This window comes from Equus quagga, chromosome 19 (genome assembly GCF_021613505.1).
Source record: "Equus quagga isolate Etosha38 chromosome 19, UCLA_HA_Equagga_1.0, whole genome shotgun sequence".
NCBI classification, from domain to species: domain Eukaryota; kingdom Metazoa; phylum Chordata; class Mammalia; order Perissodactyla; family Equidae; genus Equus; species Equus quagga.
In genome coordinates this window covers 18,652,189-18,665,398 of record NC_060285.1, presented here as the reverse complement: position 1 = coordinate 18,665,398, position 13,210 = coordinate 18,652,189, and the positions used below count along the sequence as shown (strand labels likewise).

At 41.3% G+C, this 13,210-nt stretch overlaps 1 protein-coding gene across 3 annotated transcripts in view; it reads right to left on the bottom strand.

Annotated features, from left to right (window-relative positions):
• The window catches only part of GLT8D2 (glycosyltransferase 8 domain containing 2), a 39,904-nt gene that overhangs the window by 9,006 nt on the left and 17,688 nt on the right, over positions 1-13,210 (bottom strand). For all 3 annotated transcript variants that reach the window (XM_046646212.1, XM_046646213.1, XM_046646211.1), the window contains 4 exons: positions 13,133-13,179; positions 10,957-11,049; positions 3,653-3,824; positions 209-326 (listed from right to left, as the gene is read on the bottom strand). In XM_046646212.1, the coding sequence (XP_046502168.1) occupies positions 209-326; positions 3,653-3,824; positions 10,957-11,049; positions 13,133-13,151 (402 nt within the window). In that variant the 5' untranslated portion in view covers positions 13,152-13,179. The remainder of the gene's footprint in view (positions 1-208; positions 327-3,652; positions 3,825-10,956; positions 11,050-13,132; positions 13,180-13,210) is intronic.

The window sequence follows — 13,210 nt, the reverse complement described above, 5'->3', positions numbered from 1 at the left end:
TCTTTCATAGCTTCAGTATGTTTATGTAAACCATCTTAAACCCTTTCTGCAGCAGGCGGTTCATAAATTATAAATAAGCAGAGTGTGGTGGAGATCTAACACGGTGAGCCTTCAAAAATATTCTGTCTGCTTCCCGGCGGCTAGTGCTCCACGCTGCCCAAGGGTCTCACTGAGAACCGTCCCCAGCACATGCGCGATTCCTACTCACAGGCTGGAGCAATTCAGGCCTCGATGAATCTGGTCTGATCTTCCCTTTGAGGACCGTAGGGTTGAATTCCACGATTTTAAAGTTTATTTCTCTCAGTTTAGAATGTTCGATCCATTTTCTAAAGAGATGACAAAAAAAAAAAAAACCCTCTGGTACACACCTCCAACCTTTCCTCAATTTGCCTATTGCCTCAGAGTAAATGTGTTGCCTCCTTGGAAAGTTAAAAATAAGAGGTGTGGAACCTTAGTAGAGTTTAGTCTATGAATCCTTCTGACTTTTTTCCCCATCTGGTCTCGCTTCAAATCGTTCCTTTTTTTTTTCCATTCACATAACTCTTTCTGCAAAGGAAATGAAGCGAAATAGTAATAACCAAATATCTCCCCAGATCCACATAATCTCCACAGGAAACTAGAAAAACAAAAAGCGTTCCTTCTTTCTAATAAAGCAGCATCTGTGGTTGCTGGTACTGTCTGTGTCATGTGCCAACAGCTATGTAATGTTACGGAGCAGGAGATTCTGAACCTTCTACTTTGAAGGCATTTTTACTCTGCTGTTCTGACTCCAAGGATGGTCTGAACTTACCTTGCCTCCTGGTCTCTGTCACTCAATCTTCCCCATCTATCCTCAATCCCCGCCTCCTCCTCCTCCCTTCCCACACCCTCTCCACTTACGTTTTCTCAGTCTTACAGAACTTCTGTCTTTTATCCAATTCATAATAAGATTCTTGGTAGAAATAATCTCAAAATAAAATTTCCAATGACTAAAGCCATAAATGGTAGAATTTGTTGTTGATTAGAAATCAACAAAAGAATGAAATCTTCCAAATAAAATTTAGATCTGCAAAATTTAAACCATAAAGATCAATAATTTACACAAGGTTATACGTCAATTATATCTCAATAAAGCTGGGGGGGCAGAACGAGTCATCCCAATAAAAAAAAAAAAAGACAACCAACAGAAAAATAGGCAAGAGACTTGAACATGCACATACAAATGGCTGAGAAATGTGTGGAAAAGTGCTCGATCACATTAGAAATAAAGGAACCTCAAATGAAAGCCACAGTGAGACACCTGAACACCGGCTGGAAGGATGAAGTTGAAAAGACCGGCCACCCGCAGTGTGGAGGTGGTGGTTGTTACCTGGGTGTGTTTACTTTGTGATGATGCGCTAAGCGTACATGCGATTCAAACAATTTTCTGTTTTTGTGTTATATTTCAATGAAAAGAGTTTTAAAAAATATTTTAACACCAGGGTGGTGGACTAGACAACCAAGAACTGGAACCTGTGCCCACTCAGATGTCGCAAAGTCCTGGAGCTCATGCCTTCTGTTCAAGTACAAACCCTTACTCAGCACGTTACACATGCCCTCCTTTTGGGTTTGGTTATCTGGTTTTCATAACCACGGATAACTAAAGAGCTGTTAACAGCAGGCTAAGTGAATAATCTACAGTAATAAATGATAAAAGAGTAAGAAATGAGACAGAAAGACTAGAAAGTGCACATTAGCCCTTGAAACAGCAGCCAAGGAACACTTAGATTAGGAGCAAATGCCTTTCAGATCTCAGTACTTCCTATGGTGCTATGGCCAAATATCTAATTCTAAAAGTCGCACATAAACACATTCGCCTTATGAATGATGGAAATACTTGAAGTACCTTGAACTTCCTTCCGTTCATCACTGCTTTCCCCAATTCCTCCATCCTCCCCAGAGATAGTTATTGTTAACAGCTGGAGATCTTTCCAGGTCTTTTTCTTTACAGAAACGCATAGATGTACATGCACACATTTATAGTTTGGGGTTTTTGATTTTCATTGCTATAGACCAAGTGTTTGTGTCCCCTTCAGATTCATATGTTGAAACCTAATCCCCAATGTGATGGTACTTGGAAAGGGGGCCTTTAGGAGGTAATTAGGTCATGAGGGTGGAGCTGTCATGAATGAGATTAGTGCCCTTATCACAGAGACTCCAGAGAGATCCCTTACCCCTTCTGTCATGTGAGGACACAGCAAGAAGGCGACCCTCTATGAACAGTGACGTGGGCCCTCACCAGACGTGGAATCTGCTGACATGGCACCCTGATCTTGGACATGCCAGCCTCCAGGACTGTGAGAAATAAATTTCTGTCGTCATAAGCCACCCAGTCTGTGGCATTCCGTTACAGCAGCCTGACGGACCAAGACACTCATAAAGTGGATCATACATACGAGGTGTACTACAACTTGCATTTTCCACTTCACAATATGCCTTGGGGATCGTCAATGTCAGTGTACACAGACTGCCTTCTTTCTTCTTTAATAGCCAGATCATATTCCATAGTTCATTTAAAGATTCTTCCATTGATGGCCATTTAAGCACTTAGCAATTTATTTACTATTTCACATAATGCTGACATTAACACTGTTGGACATATATTTTGGTAATATGTACTAGAATTTCTGTAGTAAGGATTCTTAACAGTGGAAATGGTATGGCGAGTCAAACTATATACGCATATAATATTTTAATAGATATTGCCATACTGCCCTCTCAAAATGCTTTACCAATTTACAAAGTGTACATCGTATAAACAAGGAATAAGCATGTCTGTTTTCCTGCACTAGATAGAGTGTTGTCCTATTGAATTTTTACCATCCTTATGCTTGAAAAATTATACGTCACTGTTTTAATTTGCATTTCCCTGTTAGTTACATGCAACATCTTTTCATGTTTATTGACCAACTGTATTTTTTCCTCTTGAATTGTCTGTTTGCATTCCATGCTCATTCTTCTTCTAGATGCTTGTATGTTTAAATTTTCTTTGTAAGAATTCTTCATATATTTTGAATAGCAATCTTTCATCTATAATACGTGTTGAAAATATTTTGCCTGATTTATTGTGGGATTAATTTCATTTACAGTGTTTTTCATCATTTAAAAGTTTTCAAATGTTATGCAGTCAGATCTGTCAGTTTTTTCCTGATGATTTTTGGGCTCAGGGATTTTCTGTTTATTTCTTCTAAGTCCAACTCCAGTTTATTTTTCAATGTGGTGTGCCATAGGTTAAAGATCACTTTGCAGTTCAAAAATTATAATTAGTGATGATTCTGAGTCATATTAAAATGATTATATAATATTAATATTCTCTCAGGTTAAGAAAGCAGAAAAAAGAGAAACCATTTTAGAGGGAAAGACTTTCATATAAACTGCTTACGGATTGGGGTTCTTTAGTTAATTAGACAATTCGCTTCTGCAGAATGATGCATTCTACCAGATTAATGGGGCTTGGCTGAAATTTCCTTAGCTAGACAACACATTTGTCAGGTCACCGAGTAAACCTCAGGTTATCCCCTCATTAATTTGAACGACATTTATCAAACCAAAAAAAGAAGGGAACCCATTTAAGGAAAGATAAGGAAGATTAAAAGAAAGTAGAAAACTCCAAAGTCTATAGTACACGAATTACCGTATTCGGGTCAGAGTGTTCCGGAGCCCAACTACGTAGAACAATATGTTGGCGTCAGTATTGCTGTAGATGCTATTGATGGCGGCCATGGTAGCGCCCATTCTCCCTGCTGCTGCACAGATCACCACAGGAATCTCGTCTTCCGTCTCCTCAGGAATCTCGGAGTCATCATCTGGAAACATCAAAATCAGGGTCTTGGAACATGAAGGAATTTCACAGTAGAGCCACTTTAGCTTGTCTCCCACACTCCTGGGGAAGATAGCGTAATGTCGAAGAGACTGCCAGCTCTTCTCCAATCCAGTCTCTCCTTCTCTTAGAACCAGAACATTGGAATTTTAGCTGGCACGTAGCTGATCACTAAGAATGCTTTTCCCAGACTCCTTTGCAGCTCTATACTGACCAATGGGATGTTAGTGCAAGGATGTGTGCAATTACTGGGTTTGCCTTTAAAAGGAATTTGTTTACCCTCGCCTTTTCCTTTCTCCCTTCCCCTTGGCTGGAATGTTGATATGATGACAGGAGTTAGAGCAGCCACCTTGGACCCCAAGATGGAAGCTGCCTATTCAGGACACCAAAACCATAAGATAGAAGGAATCTTGATCTGGATGATGGTGGAACTGACACACCAGACTTTCTCTGGAGAGAGAAAATAAACTTCTGTTTTGCTTAAGTCACTATTATTTTGGAGCTCTCTTACAGAAGCCAATCGGATAGCCTAACCATATACACACAGTTGAAAAATATGTGAAGAACCGAAAAGCCTCATTTGATTGAACAATTCCTCAACTCCTCAACTCTCCCCCCAACTGGAATATTTCCCTTGCTTATCCTGCTATAAAATAGACGGCTGGCCATCCTCCTTCTCTTATCCACCTTCCAGTCAAGTGTCTCCGAAGTTGACAGCAAGAGAAAGGAGGTAAATGAAAGAGCATGACTAACACACGAGATGAAGAATGGATTGTTCTTTTAACCCTTGGCTATGATATAAAATACTGATGTCATAATATCATATTTTGGTACCACAATGCAACTTTCAGGTATGAGGAATAATAATTATCAGTAGGTAGAGTATCTGCTATCAAATGTCCATCTAATTTTTACTTAAAGCTCTCCCTCTCTTTACAGATACCTTTTTGCAAAATATCTATCACTGAAACCCAGGGTAGTTCTAGCGGATATTTAATCCAAAAAACATTTATTAAACTAACCACCAGATGCTGTGCTTTGTGTAATTTAAGAAACATTAAGGCCAGCCCCAGTGGCCTAGTGGTTAAGTTTAGCACCCTATGCTTCAAAAACCCAGGTTCAGTTCCTGGGTGTGGACCTACACTGCTCTGTTAGCGGCCGTGCTGTGCTGGTGGCCCACATACTAAAAGGTAGAGGAAGACTGGCACAGATGTTAGCTCAGGGCAAATCTTCCTCAGCAAAAAAAGAAAAGAAAAGAAACCCTGAAGGGCCTTGTTCTCCTCCTATATCTCTTCCACCAACTTGCCTCCAAATTTCCACCACTGGAATAATTTTGTTTTCACAGTATATTTACTGACATGAGAGAACACGCATAGTGTAATGTTAAGGGGGAAAAGAATACAAAATTCTCTCTGGTATTTGATCCCAATTTGATGCATACATATTTTAAATGGATCTATGTCTATTTATGGAATTATAAGTGGGTTTTTTTTCCTTTTCTTTTTTCTTGAGGAAGATTGGCCCTGAGCTAACATCTGTTGCCAACCTTCCTCTTTTTTTTTTCCTCCCGAAAGCCCCAGTACATAGTTGTATATCCTGGTGGTAAGTCCTTCTAGGTCTTCTGTGTGGGACACCACCACAGCACAGCTTGGTGAGCTGCATGTAGGTCCAGTCCAGGATCCAAACCAGTGAACCCCAGGCCGCTGAAGTGGAGCACGCGAACTTAACCACTATGCCATCGGGCCAGCCCCTATGAGTGAGTTTAATTTACTTATTTTTGTTTCTTGTATTTTCCAAATTCTCTAAAGTAAACATAGGTCATCGTTATAAACAGAAAAGAAAATATTTCTTAAGGTATTGTTCCTTTCAGACTAAGGTGTCATCTGGGGCATGTTACCTGCAGGCAGTGAAGTGATCTGCCTAAAATGCACATTTGACTGCATTTATTCACTGCTTAAAGTTCTCTAGTGGGCCCTTTAAGGTAAAATCACATTCCTTTGCCTGGCACACAGGGTCCCTCATGATCCAGTCCCTGCTCACTTCTCTAGCCTCATCTCCTTCTATTCCAGCAATTCCACAAACTATTCCTGGTTCCCTGAACACTGCACCATGTTGTCCCTTATCTCAGTGCCTTTGCACATGCTGTTTCTGAGGCCTGGAAAGCACTTTCCATCCTTTCCTGCATGGCTAACGTTTATGTATTCATTCCAGATGCCGTACAGATATCAGATTCTCCGGGAAGCCTTTAATAGCTCCCTACACAAATTGGTGCACCCTCTCGTCCACGCTCTCTCTGTCCTTGCTTGTGGGTGGATTTACCAGCTGCACTGCAGTTTATTGGTTGCATGTCTTTCCTTTCTCTCCTGTTACACTAGGAGCTCTAGGAGGGTTGGGACAGTATCTTGTTCATCTCTATCCTCTGCAGCTGGCCCAGTGCCTGGAACATGGTAGATTCTTAATACCTCTTGGATGGATGGATGGATGGATGAATTTGTTAGATACTTCTATCTGAGCACTCACCACACTGCGTGGGAAGAATCTACTCACGTGTCTGCCTCCTCCACTAGACTGTAAGCTCACTGTATTATCCCCACTGAGTCTGGCACCCAGCAAGCGCTTCATCAAAGTTTACTGAAGTGAACTAAACCGAACTGATGCATTGGCCTTAGAGCACAGGGCCCTGGAGGAATGATTCGTGGGCTGCTCCTACAGGCAAAGAGGGAGGGAAGGGTTAAAAACCTGGGGCAGTACCTGGCTGTCAAGCTCAGGTAGAGGTCTTCATCAGGCAATGGGCAGAATGAGGTGGGAGGAAGGTGAACCCATGAAAGAGGGGCACCCCAAGAGAAGGTCAAACCCTGGGTTTACAGCTCTGCTGCAGACACATCACTCTGCCACGCTTCTTTTTTTTTTTTTTTTTTTTTGAGGAAGATTAGCCCTCAGCTAACTGTTGCCAATCTCCCTCTTTTTGCTGAGGAAGACTGGCCCTGAGCTAACATCCGTGCCCATCTTTCTCTACTTTTTTTTTATATGTGAGACGCCTACCACAGCATGGCTTGCCAAACAGTGCCATGTCCCCACCCGGGATCCGAACCGGCGAACCCCGGGCCACCGAAGCGGAATGTACGCACTTAACTGCTGCGTCACCGGGCCGGCCCCACTGCCTCACTTAAGAGCCTCTGGCAGTCAGAGAAACTGGGAGCTAACCCAAGCCCAAAACACTGCTTTCCGCCAAGAAGTCTTCCCTGGTCAGAATGATGGATGAAGGCACGTTGGAGAAAGGGTGGGAAGGTTTTTCAGCTGTAAATTCTTCACCAGTGCTCCGCCCTTGCAGTTTCTTTGGGACTCACCCACTGTACTATTTGGATCCATTGTGCCAACTGGTGCCTGAACCAACCTATTAAAAGGTTTGGCTATGGGAAGCCACTTGGCACCCATAAAATCTCTAGAGAACATCATGGCAGATGGCAGAATGGACTGGAAATTTATTACCTTGCCTTAGTCCATCCCCACAAGCAACTCTCATCAACCATGCCCACCCACAGAAGAGGTAAACATCTGCTCTCCCAACGCCAAATCTCTGAATCCCATTTCAAATTAGAATTATTTTAGCCAAACATAGAAACTCGTTTCAGCCCAATGGGCCAAGAGTGAATCCCCAGCTTGCTAATCACAAGGAAAGTATCAGGAGATTACACGGAATGGTGCCATGTTTCCGTCAGCACATGACTTCACAGGGCCTCTGGACAGTCTCTTATGACACTAGTTCTTTGAATTAATGTTTTTAAAATTATAAAAATTAATATGGAATAGGCAGATCACAGAGGAATTTCAGGGCAGTGAAATTATTCTGTATCCTATAATGGTAAATGAATGTCATTATACATTTCTCAAAACTCACAGAATATATGGCACCAAGAGTGGACCCACATGTAAACTGTGGACCCTGGGTGATAATGTGTGAGTATAAGTTCATCAGTTGTAACAAAAGTACCACTCTGCTGTGGGATGCTAACCAGGTACAGTAGAAGTGGGTAGAAGTGGGTGTGTGGGAAATCTCTGCACCTTCCACTCAGTTTTGCTGTGAACGTAAAACTGCTCTAAAAAAATAAAGTCTATTTAAAAAATTATTGTGCACTCCTTGAAAAAATTCCAGTCCAAACCAAAGAGTATCAGTAAATGGTGATTATCTCCTGCAGAACTCTCCACCCCATTCCAAAGGTAGACCTCTGTTCCCAGAGTGCTGTGCGCCTCTCAAACCTTTCTTCATGTAAACACAAAACGATAAATACCACGTACGTGTCACTTTAAAACCAAAATGAAATCATACTTTTCACAATCTTCTGCAACTTACTTTTTCCACTTAACATACCACAGACATCTTTCCATGTCAACACTATGTTTTTTAAGTGGTATTTCACAACGCTGATTCTTTTTTTTATTTTAACAGTATCTGAACGGGATACAGAATGGGATAAAAATGTGATATTGGATCCATTCATGTGGTCCAAACAGTTTGTTTATCAGTATATGGCTAATTAATCACTCAGGATGTGCATTTCCTTACAGTCTTTTACCAGTTGTTAGCTATTATAAAAGCTGCTTGTTTCTTTCCATGGAGAAAGCAGTTTGCAGTGGGATCAGCTGACCGAATGTGTTGGTTTATGGGCAGGGCGTGAAGTGTGGGGAGGAAAGAGCTTGAAGTTCAGACAACATTTGACCTTGTATGACTTCCTTTCTCTTTCTCTCTCTCACTCTCTTAAAACCGTTTTATTGAGGCATAATTTAGATACTGTTACGGACTGAACTATGTCCCCCTAAATTTCTTATGTTGAAGCCCTAACCCCTAGTACCTCAGAATGTGAGTGTATTTGGAGATAGGGCCTTTGAAGAGGCAATTAAGTTAAAACGAGGCCGTTAGGGCAGGGCCTTAATCCAATACGACTAGTGTCCTAGGAAGAAGGGGAGACACCAGGGATGCGAGCTCAGAGAAAAGGTCAGGTGAGGACACAGGGGGAAGACTAGCCATCTGCAAGCCAAGGAGAAACCCACCCTGCTACACCTCGATCTTAGACTTCCAGCCTCCAGAACTGCAAGAAAATTAATTTCGGTTGTTTAGGACACTTAGTCTGTGGTTTTTGTTATGGCAGCCCAGGTTATAATACAGATTTCTTAAAATTTACCTATTGTAAGTATACGGTTCAAGGATTTTTAGTAAATTTATAGAGCTGTGCAATCATCATCACAATCGCATTTTAGAACATTTCCATCACCCCAAAAAGTTCCCGTAAGCTGGGTTGCAGTCATTCCACCCCCACGACCAGCCCCAGGCAACCACTGATCTGTTTTCCATCTCCATAGATTTGCCTTTTCTAGAAATTTCATATAAACGGAATCATACAGTATGTGCTGTTTGGGTCTGGCTGCTTTCATTTAGCATAACGTTTGTGAGGTTTCTCCATATTGTAGCATGTATTAGTAGTTTGTTCCATTTTTATTGTTGAAAAATACTGCATTATTAGGAGATGCTGCATTTTGCTTATCTATTTGAGTTGGTTCACACGTGGATTATTTCCAGTTTGGGTCTACAACGAATAACGCCTTATGAACATTTGCATACACGTCTTTGTGTGGAAATCATCCTCTTTCCAGATGTTCCTCAGGTTCATGTAGACCAGATTATACACGTTTTTATTAGCTTTTTCAATGAATTTTTTATATTTAAAAAAGTTGCCTTTGTGAGAGCAGGGACATTATTGTGTTCACTGTTGTGTATCCAGTGCCTAAGTCTCTGGCTTAAAAAAAAAGTGCGGAGGGGGCCGGCCGGTGGCTGAGTGGTTAAGTTCGCGCTCCACTTCGGTGGCCCACGGTTTTGCAAGTTCAGATCCTGGGCGCAGACAGGGCACCGCTCGTCAGGCCACACTGAGGCGGCGTCCCTCATGCCACAACTAGAAGGACCCACAACTAAAATATACAACTATGTGCTAGGGGCATTTGGGGAGAAAAAGGAAAAATAAAATCTTTAAGAAAAAAAAAGTGTGGAATTAATATACGTAATGCATCAAAATATTAACTGCATTTGTCTTTGGCTGATACAGCTACGGGTAATATTTTTCTCTTCTGTATTTTTCATAAATGAGTATATTTGCTTGACTAATATAAAAAGTAAATAAATTAAAAGTATAATAAACACACTACCAGTGCCTGTTAATTTTTGCGTGGGTTGGCTCTGCGTGTTTGGAGGTTGTGAAGGTGCCATCTGGAGCAATTCAGCCCTGAGGAGGGAAGTCCTCAGTGCAAGGGGAAGGGGAAATAGAGCCAAGGAAGGGTCTTTTTCTAAGTTGAGAGTTATGATGCTGTTTGTGTGCTGGGGGGAAGGGACCAGCAGGGAGAACAGAGAGAGGCAATTTTCATAAGCAAAATTGTTGAGAGATTCCAAAGAGATGCAGGTGGAGCAGGCCACTCAACGTGTGGTCCACGAACCAACGGCATCAGCATCAACTGGGAGCTTATTGGAAATGCAAATTCTCAGGCCCCACACCAAAACTATGGACTCAAAACCTGGTGCCAGTATTGTGTTTTTACAAGCCCTCCATGTGATTCGTATAGGTGCTAAAGTTCAGTAGCAGAGATCATTCTAGAACACAACTCAAAAGTTAGCCTTCAGTGGATATGCTACAAGCAGGTCTCTGGAGCTGATCCAATTTTTGTTTGTCTCTGAACCCAACCTACTGAAAGGACTCAAAGGAACACATTTAAACCACATTCCTAGTCTCCCATCTTGATAGATTACATTCCTGCTTACCTGCTTCATTCTTTTTTATTGTGGTACAATACATAACATAAAATTTACCTTCTCAGCCCTTTTTAAGCACACAGTTCAGAGGTATTGAATACCTTCACACTGTTGTACCACCATCACCACCATCCATCCCCATAACTCTTTTCCCTGTGTAAAACCGGAACTCTATACCCATTAAATAGTAATCCCCCTTTTCCCCTCGCTCCAGCCATTCAACCACCATTACGCTTTCTGTCTTTATGATCGTGACTAAGTGCCTCGTATAAGTGGGATCATACCGTAGCTGTCTTTTTGTGACTGGCTTATTCATTTAGCGTACCTGTTTCATTCCTGAGCACAGTCCCTTTTTGAACTTTCTTGTACAGAATCCCACAGAGGGTCACAATGAGAAGGAACAGCAACACTTGATTAACTGAAATGAAAATAGAAACGTGTTCCAGTTTAACCCACCAAGGTGAAATCGTGGGAAGTTTAGAATAGCCAGTGAGCAGGTGCCTTCCCTGACACACACAGGAATGGTGGGCTGGGACCTTTCTTTAAGCACGTAGCATGTGGAGTAAAGAGTTGACCTGACATATTGTGGATGCTCAAGGATACACTGATGTAGTTTAAGGAATATCCCGGGCTAAACCCAGGCAGGCTGATGACAGAGGCCACCACCTTAATGACTATATGATGCTGCCTTTGGAGCCACTTCCGTGATGAACGTTTTGTGTGATGAGCCACTGCTTATGATGGGTACGTGTTCTTAGCCTTTATAACACAGCTGCTTCTGGTTAACTCAACCACTGGTCAAGGGTGACATACAGAAGATTCTTGCCCTGCATAAGAGGTTAGAAGACCCCAATACCTCTTCTAGTTCTAAGCCTCTAGGACCATCTGTTCCAGAACAGTGACCTTTGCCCTTGGGACCTAGTGAGAAGTAGAATGGTGTAGAACAGTGTTTTCCTAGGTAGGGAGCAAAGACCACTGGTTGTACAGGAGATGACTTAGGAGGTTCATGTTCATAGCATTAAGTAACATTAAATCACAGTGTGAGGAATCAGTCCGAATTTCACATGCAGGCAGGCAGAAACAAGCTACTCAGAATTGAATAACATTATTCTAATCATGTATAGACGTACAATCACCTTCTTTTTATGATAGGAGATAACTGTTACTCTATTTACAGTAAGAATATACACTTTCTATTATAAAGTACACTTAGAATGTTTAAAATGAGTCAATGTAAAGACAATAGTAAGTCATGCATAGGACAGAATGAACACAGTTGGTGAAAAATTGAGAAGGTGGCACATTGCCGCCTGTGGCCACTGCCATCTGCGGTGCACAAATGCCTGAAGTATGGAAGACATTGGTCGAAGGGGAAAGGGCTGGGATTTGAAATGACTCCAAACCTGTTTCTTCCACCTCCTAGATGTGTGGCCTTGGACAGGTTACTTAATGTTCCTAAGCCTCAGTTTGCTCATCTGCTAAATGGGGACTGTAATAATAATCATTACTTCACGGGGGTGTTTTGAGAATTAACAAAGGCAATGCAGGCCCAATAAAGACTTTACAATTGTTGTGTACTATTTATTATTTTTGCGCACCAAGATATTTACATTTATCAGCCTCATATGGATCTATTTTCTGGTCCCTGGGCCTATGTCTTCACATTTGTGAAAGGAAGGAGGCGGGCCGTCTCCACAGATGCCTTCCACAGCTACATTCTGAGGTTCAATGATTCTACCTTACTGACATCCAGCTCTTCTCTGCCTTTCTAGATTATCAGATTCATCCAGAGACAACCAGGTACTAGACTCAGTTTAAAATGAAACTACAGAGAAGCAGAAAATAACGGGCAAAGTTCTATAGTTTATCAATACATCTGATTTACATTCACTTGCCACAGCCAGTTCAGGGAAGCAGCCCGATGTCTGTTACCATCTGACACTTTTCTTAGTATTATGTTCCATGCAATAGTTGGGATAAACTTATACTAAAAAATTACTCATAGTTTATCTGAAATTAATCTAACTGGATATCTTGTCTTTTCATCCGCTGCATCAGGCAACTCTGCCCTGAGGGTAACAGTAACACAATTAGGTTATCAAGTTTTTCCCCAGATTCATAAACTGTTTCTACAATCGGGGCAAATCCAGGTTTCAGTGGGTTCTGAACATTATATAATTTGAGGTGGCTCTTTAAGAATAAGAATACAAAATTACAAATGCTAAATCAGACAGGAATACATGAATATTTATTTTAAATGAGAAAATAAATTATATTTGCAAGTTTTGTAGAAATGCATGACCCCTCTCGTGATAAATCCACCTCTAAACAAAATCCATAGCAACTTTGCATGGGAATCATTCTGACGTGACGATGCCAAGAATTATCTGTGGGAAAACTATCCATGAAAATCAGAGATTTCAAAAAAAGCCAAGACAGCATCAAAACAGTCCTGCAAAGTATCTATTTTTAATCATGATTTTCAAAAGTTGTAATCTTACTTTTTCGTAACAAAGCCATGTGTGTTCACGGGGATAAAAACTGCAACCTGTGAATTAAAGAATAAAATTTTGTTTAAA